Source organism: Trichechus manatus, unplaced genomic scaffold (genome assembly GCF_000243295.1).
Source record: "Trichechus manatus latirostris isolate Lorelei unplaced genomic scaffold, TriManLat1.0 scaffold00113, whole genome shotgun sequence".
NCBI lineage: Eukaryota > Metazoa > Chordata > Mammalia > Sirenia > Trichechidae > Trichechus > Trichechus manatus.
The window spans coordinates 9,508,605-9,534,370 of NW_004444049.1; the positions used below are offsets into that span (position 1 = coordinate 9,508,605).

Sequence of the window (25,766 nt, forward strand, 5' to 3'; positions counted from 1 at the left end):
ACAACAGAGTGAAACCTTCCTGGTCTCTCGCCATCCCCATGACTGGCTGCAGATCGGACCATTGTGATGTATAGTTTTCACTGGCTAGTTTTCAGAAGTAGAATGCCAGGCCTTTCTTCCTAGTCTGTCTTAATCTAGAAACGCTGCTGAAACCTGTTCAGCATCACAGCAACATGCAAGCCTCTACTGACAGATGGGTGGTGGCTGTACATGAGGTGCATTGGCAAGGAACGAACCCGGGTCTCTCACACGGAAGGCAAGAATTCTACCACTGAACCAACACTGCCCTCACCCCCCTCCTTGGTAGGCCTCAGTAAAGGTAACCTCCCTCCCTGCCTGTGAGAAAGGCAGAGAACATTCCAGTCTGGGAAAACAGTAGGAAGGTTGCAACTAGGTAGAAAGAACATGTAGATGTATTGAGGCTCAGCGGTGGGGAAAGAGTCCAGGAAGGCCACCAGACTGCATGCGGAGTGCGAAGGCAGAGGCAGTGGGGGAGCGTCTCCCAAAGACACTTAGGATTCCCAGCTATTCCTGCTTCCCCAGCCTTCCTCCTCCTGCCCCAAGCTTCAGAACCCTGTGATGTATGTAGCATGTCTACCATCTATTTCCTGGGAGTTTACTTCTTTTAACATCTCCAGCTTTCCAGAGGCCTGGGCAGAGAACCAAGAACTCTCCACTTTCCACAGCGCGAGAGACAGATCTAATTTCTTAAAGCCCTTCTTCCCAGCCCAATGGCATCCAGCCACCTGGGAAGCTGGGACCAGCCCCTCCTGCACACCGAATCATCAGAATCTGAGAGGGAAACCTCATCACATCTGGTAGGCCCAAGAGCCTCTAGCTCCTGCAGACCCAGCGCTCGCTCTCACTGCTGGTAAGGTTTGCTTTGAGTTCTGAAATCAGACTGAGCCATCAACTGACTGATCTTTTTTTCACTAATTTCTCAAATCATTAGGAACACCTTCACTGTGCCAAGAGATGTGCCAGGCACTAGGGATATAAGGGTGAACAAAAATCAATCTAGTCCTTGTCCTCTCGGAGCTTCAAGTCCAGTGGGAAGACAGGCATTAATCAGAGAATCATCGCATGGATTTAAAATTGAGAGGTTAGGGAAGACTTCTCAGAGGAAGTGGCACCTGAGCGGAGATGTGAAGGTTTACCATGTAAAAACAGGACAGGAAGGAAGAACATTCTGGGCAGAGAGAACAGCATGTGCAAACGCCCTGTGGTAGGAGTGACTGCAGAGAGGATGAGAGGTTGTAGGAACATCTTAGAGGCTGGAGCAGAAAACCTGAGAGACAGCCTGGCCAAGATGAGGTTTAAGATGTGGGCAGACCATGCAGAATCCTTGTAGGTAATGTTAAGGATTTGCATTTTCTTCTTGAGAGCAATGGTCAGCCATTAAAGGGTTTTAAAGAGGTGGGAGACATGGTCAGACCAGTGTATTGAAATGTGATGATTTCAGGGCTGCAGGTAGAGAACAGATTCAAAAGATGCCAGATGATGGCAGGTCAGATGGCTGTAGCAGTTGTCCAGCGGAGAGATGAAAGTAGCTTTGACCATGGAGTTGGTGCTGGAGACTGAAGGAAGTGGATGGATTCAATAGCCATCTTGGCGGTAAGTCAACAAGCCTTGCCAATGCACATGGAAAGACAGGGAGGGTTTAGGACACTTCTAGGTTTCCAGCTTGAGCAACCGAATGGATGCTGGTGCCATTCACTCAGACTGGCTTTAGAGGAGGACTGGGGCATTTTTGGTGGGTGGGATGGAAAGGGGAATAGCCTGGTTCGGTTTTGGATATGCTGAGTTTGAAGAGCAAGGGCAAGCCCCATTGTGCAGACTCTGCTTGTATTATGATGACTGACATCCCATTGGCCAAAGCAAGGCCCATGGCCAACCACAAAGTCAGGGTAAAGGTCCAGCAAAGTTAATGGCAAAGAGCGCGGATACAAGGAGAGGTTACAAATCCACCATGCATCCACCAACAGATGAATGGATAAACAAACTGTGGTACATACATACAATGAACTATTAACTAAGCCATAAAAAGGAATGAAGTACCAAGACGTGAACCTCAAAAACATTATGTTGAAAGAAGCCAGACACAAAAGGTCAAACATTGTATGATTCCATTTATATGAAATACCGAGAATAGGCAAATCCACGGGACAGACAGCGGACTGGTGGTTGCCGGGACTGGGCACTCGCACCAGCCGTTGTCCTCCATGGATCAAGACCAGATCCATGATGAGAAGCCATCAGCAGAGGAAGAATAATGATGATGGTTTTCATGTTTGGAGACAGTGTGGCACATGGTGCCTAAGGGCATGGGCCCTAGAGGCCTGCCACTACCTGGCTTCAAATTCTAGTTCCACCATTTCCTACCTGTCACTTTGAGCAAGTAACTTAATTTCACCAAGCCTCACTTTCCTCATCTGTAAAATGGGAATAATAATTGTACCGATCTCATAGTGTTGTGCGAGGATTAAATGACAAACCAGTTGCCAACAGAGTTGATTCCAACTCATGGTGACTCCGTGTGTTTCAGAATAGAACTGCTCTGGGTTCTACCAGGGTTTTCAGTGGCTGTTATCTTTCAGAAGTAGACTGCCAGGCTTTTCTCCCCAGGTTCCTCCGGGTGGATTTGAACCACTAATCTTTCATCTGAGACCTAAGGACTCCTTGGATTAAACAATATAACACATGTAAAACTCTTAAAATGCTGGGCACCTGGTAAGCAAACAATAAATGTTAGCTCTTATTCCCATGAAGGGTTATTATGGCACCAAGTACCGTGCTAAGCACTTTATATGCATTACTTAGTTGAATCCTTCATCCACATAGAAAGTTAGGTTTCTTTTCTTTCTATAGATGAGAAACACAAGCACAGAGACGTTAAATAACTTGCCCAAGATCACCCAGCGGATCAATGGTAGATCCAGGATTCTAACTTAGGCTTGATTCCACTCCATTTCCCCTAGACGTGTGTTCCAGGGTATCCCCATGTGAACATTAAGTACTAATTAAATAACCTGACACAGTAGCTGCCAATGATAGGCTCAAACATAGCAACGACTGCAGGATCTGGCAGTGTTTCGGTCTGTTGTACGTGGGGTCGCTATGAGTTGGAACTGACTTGACGGCATCTAACAACAAACTAACAAATACCCTAAAATACACTGGAAAACAAAACACGCACCTTAACGTCATAATTTGCTTTACAAAAACTACAGGTTGTAATATATTTAAAAAAAAACACCAAACCCGTTGCCGTCGATTCCGACTCATGGTGACCCTACAGGACAGGGTAGAACTGCCCCGTAGGGCTTCCAAGGAGCAGGTGGCGGATTCAAACTGCCCACCTTTTTTGGTTAACAGCCATAGCTCGCCGTAGCTCTTAACCACTGTGCCACACTGTAATGCACCATTAGATAAAACGATGTGTCCGCACTGCCCTTTTGAAAAGAAAACATTTTTCTCTTTGGCAGTTCCTGGGTTCAGACAAGACCTGGGAGCCAACAAAAGACTCTGGCTCTTCTTTTGTGATAACCAGTAGTGAGTTATTAGACTTCTCTAGTGTCTTCTCTGAAGCCTGACATTGTCTTGGATAACTTAAAACTTTTCTACAATCCGCCCTAAGGGACTGCTAACAAGTATCTGTTTCTTAGAGCTGCAAAGACTACTCCCCGCCTTAAGCCACCTGGCCTACCAGTGCCATTTTACCTGGGCAGATTCTAACACTGTTCCTCATTCCCAGAGAACTCACTGGGAATCTGAGGTGGCTTGACACAGAGTTGATCAGCGTTATCAACTTGACATTGCTGGACGGTGAGTCCACCATCCTCAGATACTACAAGGATGTGCTAATAAGGGGGGCTGTCTGCTCAAAGCCCTCCTTGTTACTACATCCTTGTAGTATCTGAGGAGCCCTGGTGGCGTTGTGGTTAACAGCTCAGCTGCTAACCAAAAGGTCAGCAGTTCAAATCCACTAGCTGCTTCTTGGAAACCCTATAGGGCAGTTCTACTCTGACCTACAGGGTCGCTATGAGTCAGAATCAACTTGAGGGCAATGGGTTTGATTTTGGTTTTGTCTGCTCAAAAGGCTCACAGACCTGCCTTGCCATATAAGCTGGTTCCAGCTTCCTTATCACCAAATCCTGCTCTCCACATCTAGCCACAATAGCAGATGAACTGAAGGATAAATGCAAGAATCTCAACTATCCCAGTGGAATCTCTTTCCCTGGTGACGTTTGAAAATATGAACCAGGTGTGCACTGGTGCCACCCTGGGCTGGAGCCAGACAGGCCAGGTGACTTCTGGACGACCCCCCCGAGATGCTCCACCTAAGGTGCAGAGAGCTTGGGCACACGGTTAGATTTATGATGATCAAGAGAGGAAGTAATGGGAAGAGAAGAGCCGTGACTGACCCAGTTTGCTGTGTCACTCGGGTGCCTGTGCAATGGGGCTCACGAGACCACTTCGGATGGGGCAGGGCAGAACCAGACGCTCATCTGCCTGGCACAGGCTGGGAACAAGGTCAGTGAGCAGTGAGGCGTCAGGGTGAAAGGAATGAGTCTAGTTTCTGCTCATCATGGATCCTTGGGGGGCAGCTGGCTCTTGCCACCTTAATTTAAAAAAAATACACTATGGCCGGCCTAGTTTTATTTAAGGCCTAATAAAGGGAAAAACTGTTTACATCGTACCCCTGGGCCTGACACTGAGCAGCTGAAGTTAGCAAGATCTTTCACTTTCAAGGATGACACAAGCCAGCAGCCTGGGCGGAAAACATTTCCTTTAGAAGCATGCCATTCCCAGGTGAAAGTGGCAGCAGTTGAACATTATGTTAAAGACAAAATCAGGATAAGAAGGAATCAAACTCCAGATCCAAAAAAATAGGCCCAAACCACATACTTGGCTACGGGGGCTTGCTGTGTAACGTGCTGAGGATGGATACGTAAGCCACGGCCCAATTCACGTGCATGTTGTACAGCCCAGATAGACTTCTATATATAAACCCTCTGCCCGTTTAACATTCTTCCCACAGTACATCAAAGGAGGCCCGAGACAATGGCCAGGGTGACATCTTCTCATCTTCCCTGCTTCTGCCTTCCAATTCTCACGCCCATTCCTTGGCTTAGGTGAGGGTGCTATGGAGTTCTCCATCAAAGGTCTTGTCACCAGCATGTTCTCTCTAATCTTCACTGGCCAGTAAGACACTCTGTTGGTTACTTTAATAGGCTCCGTTTTCCTATCTGCAGATGTGACTACCCTGCATGGCTAGCGTGACTTAACTCACATGCCGGGCAATTTGTGTTAGGAGATGTGCATTAAGCCTCAGGCCAAGGCCATGACCAAATGCTGACATTTAACGTTACTGAGTGCTTACTATGTACTAGGTGCCATGGGAGAGCTCTGTGTGCTTTTATTTCATCTGATCTTCTCAACTGCTTGAGAGAGGGGAGCATTCGTACCTCCATTTTATAGATGAGGGAACAGAGGCTCAGGTCAACTCATTTATCCAGCAGAGCCAGATCTGAACTCTTTTAACGGGTGCCCTGCCCTGCTTCTCCGCTTATGAAAGCCACCCTGAGTGGCCAAGTTCACATCCGCTCACTTCAGGAAGCATCTGGCAGCTTCTTACCCCCTATTTGATACAGAGGTCATGTCTCACAACTGTCAGATTTCTTTGCCGTAACTTTTTTCAGCATAGATTTCCACTAAATGTCCAACAGTAAAGGTAGTGTGTTCCAGTAGAAAGTTCATGACCACTGGAGGCAGACAGAGCTAGATTCTGGCTTTTTGACTAAATAGCTGCATGACCCAGGATAAATTAATCTCTCTGAGCCCACTTTCTCATCTATAAAGTAGGCGTAACACCACCTCTCTGCGGGAGTGCTGTGAGGCTATAATGAGATAATATAAGTAGAGGTTGGTTTTTTTTCCTTCCCTCCTTAGCCAGGACCCAGGAGGAAGCTCGGTGGGAAACCTATAGCTCAACAACGCTGGCAACGTGCACTTCACCATGCGTGCAGCTCCTCTTGTGATCTCCAACCACGTGTTCATCAATCTGGCCTTCCTTCTTCGGGTCAACACTGTTAGATGCTCCTGGCCCAGCCTGGTGCCCCAATGTTCTGACTAGACTGGATTACAGCTTCGAGGTCTCCAACGAGACCACCACTAGCCGCACAGAAGTCTTCTAGTGCTAGGGCTAAACACTTCTAACTAATTCATTCTGACATATCATTTCTTATGTGCTATTAGTTTGTCAACTTAAATAATGGTGGCCAAACCCAAACCCACTGCCATCGAGTCAATTCCAACTCATAGCAACCCTACAGGACACAGCAGAACTGCCCCATAGGGTTTCCAAGGAGTAGCTGGTGAATTCGAACTGCTGACCTTTTGGTTAGCAGCTGAGCTCTTAACTACTGCGCCACCAGGGCTCCAAATAATTGTGAAGGCTATAGAAATATGGGAAAAGTTTGCTACAGTGCTATGTGGAAATAAAGCCTATGACTGTGACCTTGCAGAACTTTATAAACATGTGATTATGAGTCTACAAGGACAGAAAATATTAAAATAATTATGTGTGAGGGTTGGGGAATTGTGAATTTCCTTTTTTCAATATTCTTTAACATTATTATCTTTCAGTCTGCACAGTGAGCATTCTAAGAAAATCTGATCGTAAGGATGCTGACTTGTAAGCAGCATGCCCACACTGTTCCTGCTTGTTGCCCTCATTCTGTCTGCTGTGCCTTTGAGGGATTCAGCTCAGGGGGGTTGGATCAGCCTCCTTGGCAGAGAGGACCACACAGGGATAAAGTGGGGGAAATTCATTTGGGCACAGCTCTGGGCTGCTCAGGGATGCTTTCCACGCTATCCACACAGCACAGCAGCGGGCTGCGTCGTTTCCCTGAAGTAAGGAGCTAGCACTATCACTTTCCGAATAGTGCCCTCCTGGGGCAGAGGCCTTCGGAGACCGGAGCCAGATAAGAGTAGCCAGGCCGAGTGCGGGGGTAACATCAATAAACCACCTTTGAGGCTCAGAGCTGAACAAGGAAAGTTTTAGAATGAGTCGCACTGAACATTTACATGTCCTGGGTGGGTTGCGTATCTAAAAAGCAGCAGGAAGCCAAGGCCAGGATCCATCACAAGCAGGGAGGGTCCAGGGACTAAGCCCCATGCCGGGCTGTGGTTCACAGCTCAACGAGGCTTTTCAAAGAGGTACTCGAGATCTGGGGCACGCAGTCTCTGCTCTTTGTTTCTGTTTTTCGCAAAGTCTCTCAGCAGTGCCAGGACTTCATTTTCAAATATTTCTGGGGCTGGTTTTGCTTCTGCAAGAGACGAATAGGCAGAAAGAATTACATCACAGTCAGTCACTGCTCAGTCACAAGGATCCTGAACCTTGAATGTGCAACTCTGGCCTTGGCCAAGAACTACACACGAATATACAGACCTTCTCCATTCTTCCTCTACACTTAAATTACTACACCAGGAGTCGGCTAACTACAGCAGCTTGTATTTGAAAATAGTTTCACCGAACACAGTTGTTCCCGTTCGTTTACATATTGTCCAAAGCTGTTTTTGTGCTACAGCTGCAGAGCTGAGTAGTCGCTAGAGACCATGTGGCAGCAGGTCTAAAATACTTACTCTCTGGCCCTTTATGGACAAGTTTCCCAACCCGTAGCCTGTACAATCTTGGCTGTACTACTTTGCTCAGCATTTGGCATTTCAGTTACTTTCCATGTTTTGTGTTTCCCCCACTTGGTCTATAAATTTCCAGAGGCAAAATTCTACCTCTTTTATCAGTTAGAGTTCCTTGGTTGTAAATGAAAGAAACTAACTCTAGTAAACTTAAGCAAAAAAGAATTTATTGGAAGGATATTAAAGGCTCACAAAACTGACATGAACCTAGAGAACCAGATTTGAAATGGACAGGCAACAAAGGCCCCAGAGAGCAACACAATGAGAACACCAGTCTCAGTCGAGGGGCAGAGAGTCTGGGCAGTATGCTACTCACCTCCAACCTTTCTTTCCACCCCGAGATACTCACTTAAGATTCAAATCCCAACATCCCAGTTAATTGGCCTAATATGACATTTAGTGTTTCTGTTCTACCTCCTAGTTTGTTGTGTAGTGCCTGGGGTCTTAAAAGCTTGCAAGCAGCCATCCAAAGTACAATAATTGGTCTCTATTCACCTGGAGCAAAAGAGGAAGAAGGAGAATAAGGATAGGAGGAGGACATGGCTAATTGCCTCCATGAACAATTTGCTTCCTTTGCTATCAGACCAGATCTGGATGGAGACCAGCTACCATTATTGAACATTTTGATCAAAGATTCTATAGAAGAATTCTGATCAAAAGGGAGGAAAATGCGGAACAGAATTTCAAATTCTCATGGAATCTAGACTTTCTGGAGTCACTAAGGATGTATGAGCCCCTAAAACTACTGTTATGAGATAATCTTTAAACCTTAAACCAAAAATATCCCCTGAAGTCTTCCTTAAACCAAACAATAGTTTAACTTAATTAGTAAAGAATGTCTGCCTTGAGCAGTATGCTCTTTTAAAGAACTATCTATATAGGATCAAACTGACAACAGCAACTTGAGAAGTTAATTAGGAAGCTTAGACGACAGTGAGATTATGTTAATGGGGGGAACAATTAGGAAAAGGAAGGCAAGAATGGTTGTACAACCTGAAGAATGTAATCAGTCTCACTGAATCGTACATATATAAATTGTTGAATTGGTGTATGTTCTGCTGTGTATATTTTCAGCAACAACAAAAAATAATTTGAAAAAAAAAAAGACTCAAATCCCAAGCAAAGCCTTCCATTGGGGAAGCTTAGGTAATGTGCTCTGGAATCACCCTCCAATCAAGACAAAATACAATACTAGGAGAAGGAACTCCTCAGAACAAAATTGGACTCCCCGTCACTCAGTACAGGGCCTGGCATCTAGTGGGACATTCTTTTTTTGTAAGGATCAAAATAAGATCAAGGAGGTTTAGGCCTCTCCCAGGGTGTAGAAAGTTGTAGAGAGCATTACATTCATCCTAACAAGAAAAAGCCAGATAAACTACAAACATTACTTTTCTTGAACTCATCAGAGCTGAGGTCACAAGGCAACCGAGCAGAATGAAATCCAGGAAAACAGGCCCCTAGAGGAGAGACCAGATGTGAGCTCTTGCTCACTGGTGACAGGCTACAGCAGGAAGAGCCACTGGGCACCCTACACATGGGTAAGAAGAATTCAGCTAAAACATTTAGAGAACTGCTAAAAGCCAAGTGTGGGGTAGCATGAGAGTGTAAAAGCCCTGGGAACCACAGACACAAGGGGAGTTAGCCCCCACTCACAGATTCTTCTCCACAAACGTGCACCGGGCACACTCTCGACAAAGCTGGGTGCAGAGCAGGAGGCTGCAGAAAGCCTCCCTCGGTGATGCAGGCCAGGAGCGAGCAGCCCCTGCTGCAATGGAAGCATAAAGCCCGGCCCAGACCCTTCTCTACAGAACAAAAGCCTCCAATGACTAGGGGTAGGTCAGCAATCCCTGTCTCTCCCAGGGCACAGGGGAGGACCCATTTGGGTTGGTTGAGAGGGTAAAATCCTCTCCCCCTGTGGGAAGGTATAAAAATGGTTTGGGGTGGGGGTGTCTGACCTCCTCCAACTTCACTAGGCAGAAGGAGAATCAAGATCAACGGCCCAAGGCTGATTCCTATGAGGCGGGGGTCAGACATGCCTCCTCTCTCCACCATCTTTACCAATTCTGACACCAACCATCCCTCCCGCAGCACTCTCTACTGGGTTCGATAATTCATTGCAGGGGCCACACAGAACTCAAAGACCATATTCACAATTATGGGTTTTATTAGGGAAATAACAGCTATAATCCAGGCTCAGGAACACTCAAGCTACAGTTCTTCCATCAGGACAGCCTCTCTCCAGCCATGCTTGCAGGCATGCCTCTCTCTGGCCCTCAGGCTCTGCCCAAAGGCACTCAGCTTTCTCTCTCCATGGCCAGGAAGCCCACCACATCATTTCCTGCTGCCAGATCTCTGCTGCTGGTCTCTCCATCCTTGGTGGTGGGCTCCTCCTCTCTGCTCTGGAATTGGCTCTCTTTTAAGGTACAACTGACCAATCCCCTTGGTAGGCCACAATTACCCTATCACCTGGGTGGGAGTTACAAGACCATGACCAGAAAGACCACACAAAAGTAATTAATCCACCACAGAGGGGCAGGAAACCATCCCTAGCTGAGACCTTCAGAGGTCTCCTACCACTGGGAGGAGCCCTGGTGGCACAGTAGTTAAGCACTCGACTGCTAACTGAAAAGTTGGCAGTTCGAACCCACCTAGCAGTCCTGTGGCAGAAAGACTTGGTGATCTGGGTACTGGTACAATGACAGACACATAGACCAATGGAACAGAATTGAGAACCCAGAAGTAAATCTATCCACCTACGGACAACTGATCTTCGACAAATGGCCAAAGTCCATTAAATGGGAGACAGTCTCTTTAACAAATGGTGTAGGCAAAACTGGATATCTATCTGTAGAAAAATGAACAGGACCCATACCTCACACATACATAAAAACTAACTCAAAATGGATCAAAGACCTAAATATAAAACCTAAAACTATAAAGATCACGGAGGAAAAAATAGGGACAATGCTAGGAGCCCTAATATATGGCATAAATAGAATACCAAACATAACTAAAAATGCACACACAACAGAAGATGAACTAGATAAACGGGACCTCCTAAAAATTAAACATTTATGCTCAACAAAAGCCTTCTCCAAAAGAATAAAGAGAGAACCTACAGATTGGGAAAAAAAATTTTGGTTACGACATATATCCTACGAGGGTCTAATCTCTAAAATTTATAGAAAACTTCAACACCTCAGCAATAAAAAGACAAACAATCCGATTAAAAAATGGGCAAGATATGAATAGACACTTCACCAAAGAAGACATTCGGGCAGCTAACAAACATATGAAGAAATGCTCATGATCATTAGCAATTAGACACATGCAAATGAGAACTGGAATGAAATACCATCTCACCCCGACGTTACTGGCACTAATTAAAAACAAAACAAAACAAAACCCAGAAAATAACAAATAAGTTGTAGGGAAATCATACACTGCCGGTGGGAATATAAAATGGTACAACTGGAAGAGGCTGCACAGGCCTGGCTCACTGTTACTTACTCCCCATTGCTAACCACCACATTGTCTCATGATCTTGTTTCTCCAGTCTCTACAAAAGGTTTAAGATTAACCGGTATTCCTCCTTGGAGGGTGGAAAACAAGTGATAATAATTCTAAGGATGAAAACCGAACAAAGCACCCATCTTGGGACAAGAAAAACCAGGATGTTGCCAGATAATCCCCAAGAATATCACCAGATAATCCCCAAAACCGTCGCCAGATAACCCCCAAGAATACCAGTAGAAGATTTAACTCATCTGAAACATGACCACCTCAAGGGGAAACTAACACAAACTTCTAAGACCCATAAGCCTGCCCCTATATAAGCCTTCAGCTGATCTCCAGTGGGGGAGACGGGTTTTTTGGAGGAATCTATTCCCCTCTGTCTCCTATACATCGATATATAATAAACCTCTTGCAGCTCACCTCACCCGTCTCAGAATTGGCTACTGCAGCAGGTGGCTCCAACCCGCATTACTGCGGTAACACAACCACTATGATAAACGATATGGTGCTTCCTCAAAAAGCTAAAAATAGAAATACCATATAATCCACCAATCCCACCCCTAGGTATACACCCTAAAGAAATAAGAGCCATGACACAACAGACATACGCACACCTGTGTTCACTGCAGCATTATTCACAATAGTAAAAAGATGGAAACAATCTAAGTGCCCATCAACAGATGAATGGATTAACAAACTGTGGTACACACACAGTGGAATGCTATGCAATGATAAAGAACAGCGACGAATCCGTGAAACATCTCACAACATGGATGAATTTGGAGAATGTTATACTGAGTGAAATAAGTCGATCACAAAAGGACAAATATTAGATGAGACCACTATTGTGAAGATACAACAAAAGGTTTACACACAGAAAAAGAAAAAAACCCCCAACAACACTCTTTGATGGTTACCAGGGGATTATAGGGGGCGGGAGGGAAAATCACCAGACAGACAGAAGACGTGTTAATATTGTGAAGGGAAAAGCAATACACAATATGTGATAAGTCAGCACATGACCAAGGCAAGAGAGGACACTGAGAGGAACGCAAGAATAAAGGGCAACTATACAGTATTCCATTGTGTGTATGGAAACCCTGGTGGCATAGTGGTTAAGAGCTATGGCCACTAACCAGAAGGTTGGCAGTCTGAATCCACCAGGTGCTCCTTGGAAACTCTGTGGGGCAGTTCTACTCTGTCCTATAGGGTCGCTATAAGTCGGAATCAACTCGACAGCAATGGGTTTGGTTTTTTTTCTTTATATAGGATCACTATGAGTTGGAGTCGACACCACAGCAAGGGGTTTTGGTATAGTAACTACTATAGCATAGATAATCTGGCAACAACAGTATTAACCAACAATAATTTATGAATGGATACATAGGTAGATAGATATGCCAAGGGATGTGGGAGGGTGTGAGGGAGTACATCCACCAGCAGATACAGGTTAGGTGGTGGATATTTCTAAATACATGACTGTAGGTGCTCCTCGGAGTCCTGGTGGCACAGTGGTAAAGAGCTTGGCTGCTAACCAAAAGGTCAGCAGTTCAAATCCATCAGCCTCTCTTTGGAAACACTATGGGGCAGCACTTTTACTCTGTCCTATAATAAGTCACTGTGAGTCAGAATCGACTCGACCGGCAACAGATTTGGTTTTTTACAGGTGCTTCTCATGTGTTAACATAGACAATAGAGCACACAAGTGGCATAATCAGGGAAACCTGTTAGACATAACTGAACACCTCACAGGATGAAGTTCCTTAGCTCAAAGGCAAAGGACCTGAGACTTGGGAGACATCAACATCAACTGGCGACAACATAGTTCATAAAGACAATGTTCTGCATCCTACTTTGGTGAGTACTGTCTGGGGTCTTAAAAGCTTGCGAGCGGCCATCTAAGATACAACTATTTGTCTCTTACCGTCCAGAGCAAAGGAGAGTGAAGAAACCAAAGACTCAAAGGAGCAATCAGTCCAAAAGACTAATGGACCACATGAACCACAGCCTAAACAACCCCAAGACCAAAGAACTAGATGGTTCCTGGCTACCATGACTGACTGCTCTGACTGGGATCACAACAGAGGGTCCGGGACAGAGCAGGAGAAAAATGTAGAACAAAAAATCAAATTCACAAAAAAAACCTGAGTTACTAGTCTGACAGAGACTGGAGGAACACCTGAGAATATGGCTCTAAGAGACCCTTCTGACCTGGAACTGAAGCCACTCCGGAAGACCACCTTCCAGCCAAACAACAGACAGGCCCATAAAATAAACAATAACACTGGAGAGGAACGTGTTCCTTAGAACAATCAATTATACGAGATCAAAAGGACAACATTTGCTCAAAAACAAACATAAGAAGGCAGGAAGGGGGAGAAAATCAGGATGAAAGCAAAAACGGACCCCAGGGCAGAAATGGGAGAGTGCTAACACATTGGGGGGAACGCAACCAAAGCCATGAAACACTTTATGTACAAACTATCAAATGGGAACCTAATTTTCTCTGTAAACTTTCACCTAAAAAAAAAAAAAGAAAGAAAGAAATGGAACAAATTAAGCCTATTTTCCACTTAGCAAGCAACATAGCACTGGGGTATCTGCCTCAGAAAGACCCTTTGAAAACGCTTCTTTATGATTAAGGGATTTCTCAACATCATCACTCAATGACTTGACCAATGTTCCTGACAGAATTTCCTTAAAGAGCCACATACATGTCAATAATACACTAGAGGGTCTTCAAATCTATTAAAAAATAAGTTATCATTAAAAAAAAAAAAGACCTGGCAATCTGCTTCCCATAAAGATTACAGCCTAGAAAACCCTCTGGGGCAGTTCTACTTTGTCACATGGGGTCACTATGAGTCTGAATTGGAACGCTGAGAAAGCCCCATGTCTATAGACCCAGGGCCACAGGGCCTGCCTAAGACTGAGGCTAGACCAGGATAACAGAATGCCCTCCCAGCCTGTATCCAGACTAACCTGAACTCAGGTGAACCAGCACTGAATGAGAAGGGACAGGAATCTACCACTGGGGGAATGACAAAGGCATGGCGAGAGAGTCCCTCAGAGGCCCAGAGATACAGGGAAGGCCTACATCCAGTGAAATTATCTTTCAAAAATATAGGTGAAATAAAGACTTTTATAAAAAAACAGAAGCTACAAGAAGCATTCAAGGAAGTTCTTCAGGAAGAAGGAATGATACCGACAAGAAACATGAATCTAAATAAAGAAACGAGGATCTCCAGAAATAGTTACAATGAAGGTAAATATAAAATACATTTTCCATTATTTTCCTTATTTTAAATTGCTCTAAAAATAACTGACTGTCCAGAGCAAAAAGAGTCATAATGCTTTATGGTTTTACAGCATGGGTGAAAGGAAACAGTAGGACAACAATAGCACAAAAGATGGGAGGGAGGACTGGAGTATACTGTTGTAAAGTCCTTGCAGTATACATGCCGCAGTATAATACTACCCGAAAGTACACAGAGACGAATTAAAGATGCATATTCTAAACCCTAGGACAACCACTAAAAATATTATAAAAAGAAGTATAAATAATAAGCAAGTAAAAAAAAAACACTGCCGTCGAGTCAATTCTGACTCACAGTGACCCTATAGGACAGAACAGAACTGCCCCACAGGGTTTCCAAGGTGGTAAATCTTTATGGAAGCTGACTGGCACATCATTCTCCCTCGGAGCAGTTGGTAGGTTCAAACCGCTGACCTTCTGGTTACCAGCCAAGTATTTCAACCACTGTGCCATCACAGCTCCTAATAAACCAATAGTGGGAATAAAATAAAATAACAAAAAAATACTAAATCCGAAAACACATAGAAGTAGAGGAAAAAAGGAAAAAAAAAAAAAAAGAAAACAATTAAAAACACAGTAGATTTTAGTCCAATTACATCAATCATTTATTAAATCAAATGGTCTAAACATACCAATTAAAAGACAGACTATCAGATTGGATAAAAAAGCAAGACCCAAATAACTACATGCTCCCTATAAGAAACCTATTTTGAATATAAAGACATTAATAGGTTAAAAGTAAAAGGATGGTGTGGTATGCAGAATTCTTGATGGCCCACAATATTTCCCACTCCCCTGTTGTACACACTTTGCATCATTCTCAGAACTGTGAATATGATAATTCTACTCCCATGATTAGGTTATGTTATATAGCACAGTTGACCTCAAGACAGGGAAATTATCCAGGTTGTCCCAGCCTAATCATACAGGCTCTTTAAAAGCAAAGTGTTTCTCCAGCTGGTGGCAGAAGGGGAAATCAGAGAGATGTGAAGTATGAGAGGGATTCGAGATGACAGAAGATCTCTGTTGCTGAGATGGAGGGGACCATGTGGCAAGGATCTGAGAGTGGCCTCTAGGAGCTGAGAAAATTTAACGGCTAGCAAAACAATGGGAATCTAAGTCCTATAACTTCAAGAAAATGAATTCTGCTAACAACAAAAATGAGCTTGGAAGTGAAGTGAATTCTTTCCTTGAGCCTCCAGATCGGAATGCAGCCCAGCTGACATCCTGATTTCAGACTGTGACATCTGGGTATAGCTACTGACATACAGAACTATGAGCTAAGACATGGTTGCTTAAAGCTGCTAAGTTTGTAATAATTGGTTACATAAAAATAGAAAATTAGTATAGATGGAAAAACACATACCATGTAAACATTCATCAAAAGCAAGCTGGAGACACTTCAGAACAAATATTATCAACGATAAAGACAGTCATGATATAATAAAGGAATCAACTCATCAAGAACATATAACAATCCTAAATATGTATTCACGTAACAACGACTTCTAACTACATGAAGCAAAAACTGATAAAATTAAAAGGCATAATAGACAAATCCACAATTACAGTTGGAGACTTCAATACTTCTCTCTTAGAAACCGATGGAACAAGTACCCAGAAAATAAAAATATAGAAGACATGAAGAAAAATAGCAACCAATTTGACTTAATTGACATGTATAGAACATTTCACTACCCACAGTGCAGAAAACATTATGTCCAAGTGCACATGGAACATTTATCAAGATACCCCACATTTCAGGCTGAAAAACAAACTTCAACAAATTTAAAAGAACTGAGATTATATAATATACATTTTACGATCACAGTGAAATAGAACTAAAAAACTAGTAACAGAAAAATATCTGGAAAATCCCCAAATATCTGAAAATTAAACAACACGCTTCTAAACTCCTGGGTCAAAGAGGACGGCACAAGGGAAATTAGAAAACATTTTAAATGGAATGAAAATGAAAACACAACACATTAAAATTTGTAACATGAAGCTAAAGCATTGCTTACTGGGAAATTTACAACATTAAATGCTCATAGTAGAAAAGAAGGTCTCACTCAAATCTTTAAGCTTCCACCTTAAAAAACTAGAAAAAGTACAAATTAAACCGAAGGCAAGCAGAGAGAAAAAAAACAATAAGGAAATTAACAGAAATCAATGAAATTGAAAACAGAGAAAAGTTGATGAAATCACAACCTGTATGATTCCAACTATATGACATTCTGAAAACGGCAAAACTCCAGGCAGTAAGAAGGTTGCCAGGGGCTCAGGGGAGGGACAGCAGAAGGGATAAATGAGTGGAGCACAGGGGATTTTTAGGGCAGTGGAACTATTCTATATGATACTGTAATAATGGATACTTGACATTGTTGTTAGGTGCCCTCAAGTAGATTTTTGACTTATAATAATCCCATGTAACACAGTAGAACTGCCCCATAGGGTTTTCTAGACTGCAATCTTTATGGAAGCAGATCGCCAGGTCTTTCTCCCATGGAGCCAGTGGGTGGGTTCAAACTGCCAACTTTTCAGTTAGCAGTTAAGCGCTTAACCGTTGTGCCATTAGGGGTCCCTATACATGACATTACACATTTGCTAAAACCCGTAGGACTGTATAAAACAAAAAGTAAACCCTAATGTAAACTATGAATGTTAGTTCATACTGTATCAATATTCATTCCTTCAGCAGTTGAAACAAATGTACCACACTAATGCAAGATCTTAACAACAGGGGAAACTGTGTACAGGAGGAGAGGGGGTACACAGGAACTCTCTATACTTTCTGCTCAATTTTTCTGTAAACATGAAACTGCTCTAAAAAATAAAGTTATTAACTAAAAAAAAAGGAGGGACACCATTAACAGATTCTCAGGCATTAAAACAATAAGGAAACACTATGAACAATTTTATGTTTACACCGACAACTTGTGTGAAATGTGCAAATTTATCGGAAAACAAACTGCCAAAGCTCATCCCAGAAGAAAAAGACAACCTGAATCGTCTGATATCTATTATAAAGCACCTAACTTTTCCAATGAGTTTGCCAAACTTAGTCCTCCACAAGACCACCCTCACTTCAGACACCACCCTTAAGCTGGGGAGTCCCCAGAGTCATCCCATTTCTGATCAGCTGGCTAAAAATTCAGGGGTTCCCATGACCATCTTCACGTTCCATAATTTGCTAGAATGATCCAGAGAACTCAGGAAAGTGTTATACTTAAATTACAATTTTATCATAACGAATACAAATCAGAGTCAGCCAAAAGGAGACTCACAGGTGAGGTCTGGAAGGGTTCCAAATGCTTCTGCCCTCCTCAGGGATGTGTTACCCACTTGTGTGACAATACTCAAAAAGTACTGCCAACCGGGGAAGTTCACTGAAGCTTGAGGTTTTCATTAAGTAGGCTTCAATTAGTAGGCAAGACTGATCGAATCATTGGCCACATGGTTGAGTTTAATCTCTAGCCCCCTTCTCCTCCCTATAAGTCAGAAGTGGCTCAAAGCCCCAACCCTCTAATCACTTGGTTGGTTTTTCTGGCCTGGCCAGCTCCCATCCTTAGTCATGTGTTTAGCATAAACTATGGAGGAGCCCACCGTGAGTCACCTCATGAGTCACCTGTTAACATAAACTATCATGTGTGGTTTGAGGGGCCCACCATGACACTCCTATCATTCCAAATTCCAAGGGCCTAGAGGTTACCTACCAGGACAAAGACCAGACCTCTCTTCAAGCTAGGCCAAATCCCTTACTATGTAACCTTATAGTTAGTAACTTCCAACGTGAAAAACGCCAGGCACAGATGCCTTTGTTAGCAAATTCTATCAAACATTTAAGGAAAAAATGGTATCCTTTCTACACAGCTCTTCCAGAAAATAGAAGAGAGAGGATTTTACAACTTATTTTATGAGGCCAGCATTATCCTTATCAAAACCAGATAATAACACTACAAAACTATACACCAATTCCCTCATGAATATAAACACAAAAATCTACAAAATACAGCAAATCAAATCTAGCAATACGTATCAATTACGACCATGTGGTGTTTATTGTGGGAATGCAAGGTTGGTTCAATATTTGAAAATAATCAATCAATTGATAATTCACCACATCAATAAACTAAAAAAAAAAAAATCCTATCACTAAAGAAATGATCACCACAACTTTGGCGCTGTGAGCTGCTGGTGCATAGAAAGCACTTGGCAAAATGCAACGTCTATTCAAATAAAAACTTTCAATATACTAGAAATAGAAGAAAATTTTCTCAACCTGATAAAACGTGTTTATAACTAACCAAGAGCTAACACTACACCTGATGGTGAAAGAATGAATATCTTTCTCCTAACGCTGGGGACAAGGCAAGGATGTCTGCTCTCATCATTGCTATTCAACATTATACTGGAGGTTCTAGATAGTGCAATCAGGTAAGTAAAAGATAGAAAAGGCATACAGATTGGGAAGGAAGGAACAAGCTACCTCTCTTCACAGATGATGCAACTGTCTATGTTGAAAGTCTGAATAATCTATAAAAAATCTTCTAGAACTAAGTGAGTCAGGGTCAATATCCAAAAACTAACTGCATTTCTGCATTCTAGTCGTGAACAACTGAGAATTGGGAAAAAAAAATTTAACTACCATTTATAATAGCACCAAAATAAATGAAATACTTAGGTAAAAACCTAGCAAAATATGTGCAAAATATGCTGAAAACTATAAAATACTGATTGTGCTAGGCAGACCTCTAGAATGGTCCCCCAATGATCCTCGTCTCCTGGTATCACATCCACGTGTAATCGCCTCCCCTTGAGCATGGACTGGATTGATTCTAACCACTAGAATATACGAAGACAATGGAATACCACTTCTGTGATTAGGTTATAACCCTATGACTTACACGTGCTAGCCGACTCTCTACTGCCTTCTTGGATTGTAGGCTTTGATGTCATAAGCTGTCATGTGGGAGGCCCATGTCAAGGAATGGAGGGTGGCCTCCAGGCAACACCCAGCAAAAAACTGAGGCTCTTAGTCTGAGAGGCTGTGAAGAACTGAATTCTGCCAAAAGAGACAGCTGGGAAGGCTATGCCAGCTCCCATCCTGAGTCATTCAGATTTCTTATTTTTTCAGGGAAATATCCCTTCCCAATGTGTAGACTTGGTAAGAAGATAAGTCTGTATGCCTGTCTTTGTACTACATAAACAGAAGGGTCCCTAGAAGCTTCTTCCTCCAGTCAGTGCTTCCCCAGTGAAGTTTTCAGATGAGACTACGGCCCTGGGCAGAAACTTTGATTGCAATCTCATGAAAGATCATGAAGCAGAGGACCCAGTGAAGCCACGCCTAGATTCTGGACCCACAGAAACAGAGATAAGTGTATTGTTGTAAACTGATAAATTTTGGGGAGATTTGTTATGCAGCAATACATAAAATACTGATATCAAACAAAATCTAAATAAGCGAAGAGATATACTCATAGACTGAAAGATTCTAAATTGTTAAGAATCTTCCAGATTTGATCTATTGATTTAACACAACTCCAATCAAAATCCAAGCAGGAAATTTCTTTTCCTTTTTTTGGAGAAATTAAGCAGCTGATTCTGAAGCTTATAAGGGAAGGCGAACAGCCAAAACAATTTTGAAAAAGAACAAAGTTGGAGGACTCATACTACCTGATTTCAAGACTTACCATAAAGCTACAGCAATGCAGACAGTTTGGTATTGGCAAAAGGATAGACACATAGGTCAATGGAACAGAACAGAGTCTAGAAATAGACCTGCACATATATGGTCAATTGATTTTCAACACAGGTGCAAAGACAATTCAATAGAGAAAGGATAGTCTTTTCAATAAATGATGTTGAAAAATTTATACCCATATGCAAAAAAAGGTACCTCAACCCATACCTTGTGCCATATATGAAAAAATTAACTTAAAATGGATCATAGGCCTAAATGTAAAACCTAAAACTATAAAATTTCAAGAAAAATCTTTGTGACTGTGAATTAGGCAAAGAGCCCTTAGACACAACACCAAACACACAATCTATTAAACAAAAGTGATACACTGCATTTCGTTAAAATTAAAAACTACTCTTTGAAACATATTCTTAAGAAAATGAAAAGATGCCAGACTAGGAGAAAACGTTTGCAAAACACATATCTGATAAAAGACTTGATTCTAAAACATAGTAAGAACACTTAAAACTCAATAATAAGAAACAACTCAATTTAAAAGAGGGAAGAGTGGGGACAAACAGCCCAACTAAATAAAATGGGGGTTTGGAGAGACACACCACCATGAATGACAAATAAAGACTTGAAAAGATGCTCAATATATTAGTCATTAGGGACACGCCTGTCAAAACAATAGCAATAAATCACTACATACTTCTCAGAATGGCTAAACAACAAAAAACCTGATAATCCCAAGTGCTGACAAAGATGTGGAACAACAAGACCTCTTAGACATAGCTTGTCAGTTAATTTGAAAAACAGTTTGGTAGCTTCTTACACTTACCATATGACCCAGCAATCCTTCTCCTGGGTATTTACCCAAGAGAAATGAAAACTAGCTTCACAAGAACCTCCACATAAACACTTACAGTGGCTTTATTAATAATCACCAAAAAACAACCCTAATATCCTTAAACTGGACAATGGATAAACGAACTGTGGTACACTAATATAATATATTACTAATGACAATAAAAAAGAACAGATTACTGGAGGCAGAATAGATGCTGTCAGCCCCAAAGAGTCATAACCAGCAAGGGCTAGCCAAATGCTACCAACCGATTCCATTAATGTTATGGATTGAATTGTGTCTCTCAAAAATACATGTTGTAAATACTAACCTCTATGCCTGTGGTTAGAATCCCATTTGGGAATGAGTTGTATTGGTTATGCTAATTAGGCATATTAGCATAGAGAGTATTTTGAGCCAATCTCTTCTGAAATATAAGAGATTAAAAGCAAGCTAGGAAGCAGAGATGGGGGAAGAGAGATGCCAAGCACATGAAGACTGTCCAGGAGAAGAAGATCCAAAGAGATAAGGGCCTTCCTCCAGAGCTGACAGACAGAAAGCCTTGCCCTAGAACCAGTGCTCTGAATTTGGACTTCTAGCCTCCTGAACTGTGACAGAATAAATTTGTTTGCTGAAGTCATCCACTTGCGGAATTTCTGTTATAGCAGCACCAGATACTGAAACGCCTTCCTTCAGGTGCCCTAAGGAACTGGCAGTACCTCTCCTAGTACGAGGAGTATCGTTATGGTCTTCCACAAAAATACTCTTGAGAGATGGAAAAGAAAGTGATTTCCTCTTAGTACTTGGGCAACCAAGTATAGCAAAGGAAAGGTCTACCAGGTCCCAGCCTGATCACACTTACAAAATGCAAATTTATTTTCTTGAATTTTATAATGGTCCTCCAGAAGTCCTACCTTTCAAGACACTGTTTCTCATAAGAGCTAAAAACACCTGCTAACTAATATTCTGGGCAGCTATAAATTACCACCTCTTCACAGCATTCAGATTTCTTTTGTTTCAGGGAAACCACCCTTCCAATGTGTAGACAAGGAGCCCTGGTGGCACAGTGGTTAAGCTCTCAGCTGCTAACTGAAAGGTCGGCAGTTTGAACCCACCAGCTGCTCCATGGGAGAAAGATGTGGCACTCTGCTTCCATAAGATTTAGAGCCTTGGAAACCCTACGGGGCAGTTCTACTTTGTCCTACAGGGTCACTATTTGTCAGAATTGACTCGATGGCAGTGGGTTTGCTTTTTGGTTCAATGTGTAGGCTTGGTAAGAAAGTAAATCTGTGTGCCTGTCTTTGTACTACATAAACTGAAGGGTCCCTAGAAGGTTCTTCCTCCAGATGCTTCCGCTTATTGCAGTGGAACGGCTAAGGAGCAAATATATGCATTAAATTCAGCCAACTGCACTTTCCCTTCCGGGATTTTTGTCTTTGGCTAAATAACTTATTGTCAACTTGATATCCTCATCAAGGGGCCCTCAGTGGGATAGTGGTTAAACACTCGGCTGCTAACCGAAAGGTTGGTGATTCAAACCCACCAGCCACTCTCAGGAGAAAGATATGGCAGTCTGCTTCCGTAAAGATTTACAGCCTTGGAAACCCTGTGGGGCAGTTCTACTCTGTCCTATTTGCTCACTATGAGTCGGAATCGACTCGACGGCATAGGCTGACATCCCCATCACCTTTTCTAAGGAAACCAGGGACTATCTTTTACCATATCCTCTTCCTATCTGACTCCATGTTAGAGTCTGCCAATGAGAGACACTCATGTGAAATTGCAATGTGAAAGAAAACAGGCCAGTATTCTCTGGGAGCAGCTACGGATAGGTGAGTGAGCAGACATGAGGGTCAACGCAGCTTCCAGAGAGGTCTTTGAGACCCATGCACTTTGATGCTGCAGACTGAGAAAGTTCTACTACATGGGAACTTGAAATGCATCATGTCTTGAGATTCACAGCAGCTTCCAGGTAAGCTCTTAAGAACCACCTACTTTGTTGCTGTAGGCTGAAATTGCCAGCAGTTAGGTGACCATCGCTCTCCCAGGCTTCTAATGGCTGTATTAAACCAAACCTACCGCCATCGAGTCGATTCTGACTCATAGCAACCCTATAGGACAGAGAAGAACTGCCCCATGGGGTTTCCAAGGAGTGGCTGGTAGATTCTAACTGCTGACCTTTTTGGTTAGCAGCCAACGCTTAACCACGGCACTACCAGCACCCCAATCGTTGTATTATGACCCTTCATATTCAGAACCTATAGACTGCCTTATTTTCTGACACAAAAACAAGAGGCCCGGAGTGTGGCAGAAATGGATGTGATATCCCCGAATATCCATTCTCCCCTTTTTCATTGATGATAAAGCCTTCAACTTAGTTGGGCAGACTGTCCTGGAATAGACTGTCTTATCTCTTCTTTATGGCTAGGTGTAGTCATGTGACTAAACTGTGGCCAATGTAAAATAAGTGGGAGTATAGTGTATAATTTTCTGAGAAGTAGCCTTAAAGAAGGAGGCATGCTCTCTTCACTTTTCTCCTAGATGAATACGGACATGACAGTGCTTCAGCAGCCATCTCGGACCATCGGGTAGAAGATACATGCTGAGGACGGATGAGCAGCAAATCAAGAGGAACCTGGGTCTCACAACTTGCTGAGCCCTTCTCTGAGCTTTGAAATGAATTTATGAGAAAGATAAACGTAATCTCATCTTGTTTAAGCCATTATGCTTTCCAACGTTTTCACTCATAGCCAAAGCTAATCTTAACTATAAAGACCCCTTTGCTGTTGAGTTGATTCCAACTCATCACGACCCTATAGGACAGAGCAGAACTGCCCCATACGGTTTCCAAGGCTGTAATCTTTACAGAAGCAGACTGCCCTATCTTTCTCCCGCCGAGTGGGTGGTGGGTTGGAACCACCAACGTTTTGGTTAGCACCTGAGCGCTTAACCACTGTGACACCAGAGCTCCTTAATCTTAACTATACACAGAATTCATTCTTTGCAAAAGCAGTGCCTGAGTAAGAATACTGTGGCGTTCTTGCTATGCAGACTTTAGAGCTGTCTGGTTCCAGTACATTCTCAGCTGGTTCTTCTTCAGCCTTCCCGTTTATACTGAGAGCTTCCCATACCCTTCCACTAAAACCCTTTTTTGCTTGTTAGGTTTGTTACTTGCAAACAAAGAACTTCAACTGATAAATTGTGCACACTTTGGGAACATGTGAAGAATGTCTGAGTTGAGTGCCTATTGCATGAATGAAAGAAAAAATTTCCGCAGATAGAATTCCAGACTCAAAACACTCCAAGTCATCGTATTTCTATATTATGCTGCTTATCATACCCAGTACCTGTGGCCCAGTAGTAAATATCCCAGTCATTACTGGGCTCATTAATCAGGCGATCATAGAGGTTGAGCTGCTTCTCTGTCATGTGGTGGAGATGTTCTTTAGCAAAGAGGCTAAAAATGAGAAAGAAAAACAAAAGCATTGAAAAGGCTGACTCTAGTCAAAGAGAAATGACACCAAGACTCCTACTCCCTTACCTAAGGAGAATGCAATTCTCCAACATTCCCCTCTTTCTGCTCTCGTAGAGCAGGCGGGCTCTTTTGGTTTCTATGGATTCATCAATTCGCTCCTGCCATGGAGGCAAAGGGATTTCAATCAAGTCTTTTTGGGAATCTGTTGGGCTGTCACCTCTGTAAAAGTGTCTGAATGATGTCACGCTGAGCAAAGGAAATGCTAGGCTGCGTCTTGACAGAGCAAGCACCTGAAACAAACAAGAGCTACCATCACTGTTATTCACTCAAAATTTACTACATTCTAAGGGCATTCCAAACCAAACCTATTGCCATCAAATAGATTCCAGTGCCCTGGTGGCGCAGTGGTTAACCCCTCAGCCACTAACTGAATGGTCTAGTTTGAACCCACCAGCCACTCCTTGGGAGAAAAATGTGGCAGTCTGCTTCCATAAAGATTTACAGCCTTGGAAACCTATGGAGCAGTTCTACTGTGTCCTGTAGGATCACTATGAGTTGGAATCCACTGGATCACAACGAGTTTTTTGGTTGTACGGTTTGTATCTAACCATCTGCCTGTGTTAAACCCTGACGACACAGAGATCCAGAGAAGGCATGATATCTAATCCTCCAAAGGCTCCCAATCTAGAGATGGGCACAAAACTATCAAGATACGATGTGAAATCATAATAGACATTAGAGAAGACTTAAAAACAGGGAGAAGGAGCGCCCCGAAGAGGTCGGGCTGTCTCTAATTGGGAGGTGAATGACATCTGAACCGGGTCTCGCAAGATGACCAATCGGTCGACGATAGTACGGGACAAGCACACAGGGGACCCACGAAACGGTGGAAGTAACCTGAATTTCCTAAGCTGCAGGATCGTTCTCCCCTTGGGTCGGCCTATCGGGCTGCTGGGCCCTTCCTGCGGTCGCCGTGACCGCGAAGAAGGACAAGACTCAGCCACTGCTGCCACCCGCCCGGAACCCTAGGACCTCCGCTCTTCTCACCCGCGCCACAGCTGAGAACACGGTGGTCACTGCCATTTTTCCCCTGGCCCGCACCGGAAGCCTGTGGCCGGGTCACTTCCGGGAACCCCCAGGCTACCGAACCCGCGGACTTCAGCGCTCCGTCTGAACCGGAAGACACGTCCCTGCGTATGGCGGAAGTGGCGGTGCGTGTGATGACGAC

General features: G+C 43.2%; 1 protein-coding gene across 1 annotated transcript; it reads right to left on the minus strand.

Moving 5' to 3' along the window:
• Positions 1-609: 609 nt before the first annotated feature.
• SDHAF2 (succinate dehydrogenase complex assembly factor 2) lies at positions 610-25,726 on the minus strand. The gene is made up of 4 exons (XM_004383863.2): positions 25,586-25,726; positions 24,605-24,828; positions 24,411-24,520; positions 610-7,331 (listed from the first exon to the last, which is right to left on the minus strand). Exons 1-4 carry the CDS (start codon positions 25,619-25,621, stop codon positions 7,201-7,203), a joined length of 501 nt encoding a protein of 166 aa, XP_004383920.1. The 5' UTR covers positions 25,622-25,726; the 3' UTR covers positions 610-7,200.
• Between the last annotated feature and the right edge of the window lie 40 nt (positions 25,727-25,766).